A 2865-nucleotide genomic window follows, 5' to 3' on the forward strand; every position below is an offset into this window, starting at 1 on the left:
CTATTGTTTTATAAACAACAAAGCTGCAGATCAGCATCGTGTATTATGATTTCTCTGCTATTAAACAAAAGGCTTTACACACAGTTAAAGGCCCAGTGACTCTAAATGAAGGCCTCCTTCTTACAGCATGCTCAGAAACACTTACTGCTCTTTACAAGCACAAGTACTCAGTGTGTGTTTTGGTACTGTGGAAAGATAGTCTTCACAAAGGGTGAAGTCTACAAAGACTGTATAAAACTAAAGTATCCTTCTAGAAGAAATCAAAAATGTCATACCGGTAACCTATAAGCCTGTAAGTTAAATCTGTATTCTTTCTAATGGCCAGCAGAGGGCGACTCTTCTGGTTATAAACAAGACTGTTTACAACCAGAAGAGTCAGAAAATGAATGTTCTTACCCTCAATAAACACTTTTCCAAAGTGCTCATGCTCTCAGTCTCTAGCTTGAAGCCTTAATGAATAGAATATGATGTTCATTTTTTTAAAATTTGAGTCCCAGTTAGAGTAGAGGGGTCAAAAAAGCAAACTATGCTTTGGGTCTCTGTTGTATCAAACTGAAATGTACCAGGGTTTCTCTTATTTATCCCCCCTTGTGAAAAGGCTAGGCTCAAACCAGAATATAACTAAACAATAAATGTCTACTTCCATCTTTAATATACAGTCTATATACATGTTTTTGTTTTTTGGGGTTTGTTTTGCCTTTTAATTTTTTTTTTTAATTTTTTTTTTTTTGATAGATGCAGTGAAGAGTGACAGGAAAGCAGAGGGAGAGAGAGGGGAAGACATGTGGCAATGGTAATATTTGAACCTGGGCCTGCCGATTTTAGCCATACTCACCTGCTCATCCCAGTGAGCTAAATTTGGGCCCCACAGTCTATGGCTTTTAATGTAAATATGAAAAGAAGGTTATAAGAGGTTCACTGTGACAGTGAAGTTGTGGTACATATAAGTGAACATTGTGCTAAAAGGTTGCACCAATTTCACTTGTAGTTGATTTTTGAAAGAATGTGGTTTGAAAATAAGAATAAAAAGCAAATGACTTGCTTCTTCTGAATTACTGAAACGTTAGAATTTCTGAATGAACATAAGTACTCAAAATCTACTCAAAATAATCCATGACTTAAACACACCAGTAGTTCAGTTCATGACAGCTTTATTTAGTGCAAAGACAGCCTAGTAGCAGGAGTCAGTGATGCGCCTCATGCTCATGAACCTCATGCTGCTGAATCCCATGTTCATGAAGCTCCTGTACTCTCCAGGCCTCATGTACATCATTCTGCCTCTGTAGTGGGGCTGCTCGTACATCAGCCAGTGGCCATCCATCACATTGCAGGACATGCAGTTGGACATGCGGTAACGGTCCATGATGTTATCACAGTCGTCCATCAGCTCATACATCTGACCGCCGAAGTTCTCTCTCTCGTAGATCCTCATCCTGTAGGATCCCCTGTACTGTGAGGCAGAAGACAAATGGATTTAACTCAGAGTATTTTAATGATGTCATCCAGGGTAAATGAAGACTGGCGTAAAATCTTACCATGGGGATCATACGGCAGGACCTGATGCAGTCGTTCATCCCCATCATGCTCATGTAGTCAGAATATTCACCCCTCCTCAGGAAGTACTGGTTGCCCATGTAGTTGGTGCGGTCGTACACCATGAAGCAGCCTCTCTCAACCCTGCAGGAGTGGCACCTGCTCAGGTAGGAGGACATGTCAGGGCAGTCGTTCATGACCTCATAGGAACGACCCAGGAAGTTCCTGTCCTCGTAGAAGATGATCTGAGGAGAGAGAGGAAACGAGCACATGTGAGGCATTTAATTTTTGAAGCTGAAAGAGTTGGTGAGTTCAATAGCAGTGCTGTTAAGTAGAAAGTTCAGGTGCAGCTTTAAACTTCTAATGAGGAATAAATCAATTTAGACATTTATTCCTTTCTGTTAACTCTTAATATGTCAGCTCCATGTCTGAATGAGCAATCTATGATTTTTCTATAAAGGTAACTAATCTAGTTTTATCAAGTCAGACCCAGCAGCAGTATAAATCACGTATACAAGAAGTGCACACATTTGAATCCACAGAGTCAGATGGGCACTCACAATAGCACAGCAAAGTTCTCTTTCTGAGCTGTTCAGCTCATGAGAGAAGCTCTTAACAGAAGCTAATATGTACATAGTGACATTTTATCTCGTAAAGTCTGTTTCTATTTTGTTGGCTTAGAATTTTAGAGCTTTTTTACTAGAAGAAATAACTGCAAGCTGTAGTTACCAAATCAAACAAGTACAGGCTGTGGCTGGAAAGCAAAAATAGGACTCAGAGATGCTTTAAAGCGGAGGAAATTTATACGATACACCATTCGTGCCACACCTCATGATTGGTTGCTGTTGCAAATATAAATATTATATTTTTATAAACACATGTTTAAGACCTTAAAGGCAATTCTCTTACCCTGCTCATCATGTTCATTCCAGTGGTAGTCATATTGCTGATTATTGGGCTGCTGGCTGAGCTGCTGGTTGAGCTGCTGGTTGCTGCTGATGTTTCTGCTCTTGCACCGAACTGTATCCTACCTGGTTTAACCCTTTCCTTTTATACTAGACCCGACCGCACCAGCCCATTGTCCAAACCTCCTGAGTCAGCAGCTGTGTCATAGAAATGCACTGAATATGGAGGGTTTTGTCCACATTTCCAGGGGCCAGCGAGCTTAGAAAATCCATTCAGCTGCGGTTCTCGTACATCACAGGGTCAGGGAATGGGTGAAAGGGTTAACAATCGGAGGTCACACCTTGACATTGTTTATTCAGTGTGACTTACACTGTTTTGTCAGCAGCAGCGTTTTTCTGCCGTTTCTTTGTGCTATTTGTAAAGTGA

At 40.7% G+C, this 2865-nt stretch overlaps 1 protein-coding gene across 1 annotated transcript; it reads right to left on the reverse strand.

The window, feature by feature from the left end:
• Positions 1-1134: 1134 nt before the first annotated feature.
• Positions 1135-2865, reverse strand: LOC146506373 (gamma-crystallin M3-like). Its single transcript, XM_085180489.1, has 3 exons — positions 2443-2865; positions 1536-1778; positions 1135-1450 (listed from the first exon to the last, which is right to left on the reverse strand). Exons 1-3 carry the CDS (start codon positions 2473-2475, stop codon positions 1172-1174), a joined length of 555 nt encoding a protein of 184 aa, XP_085036615.1. The 5' UTR covers positions 2476-2865; the 3' UTR covers positions 1135-1171.

The sequence above is a fragment of the Neolamprologus multifasciatus genome, chromosome 12, assembly GCF_963576455.1.
Source record: "Neolamprologus multifasciatus chromosome 12, fNeoMul1.2, whole genome shotgun sequence".
Classification (NCBI taxonomy): Eukaryota; Metazoa; Chordata; class Actinopteri; order Cichliformes; family Cichlidae; genus Neolamprologus; species Neolamprologus multifasciatus.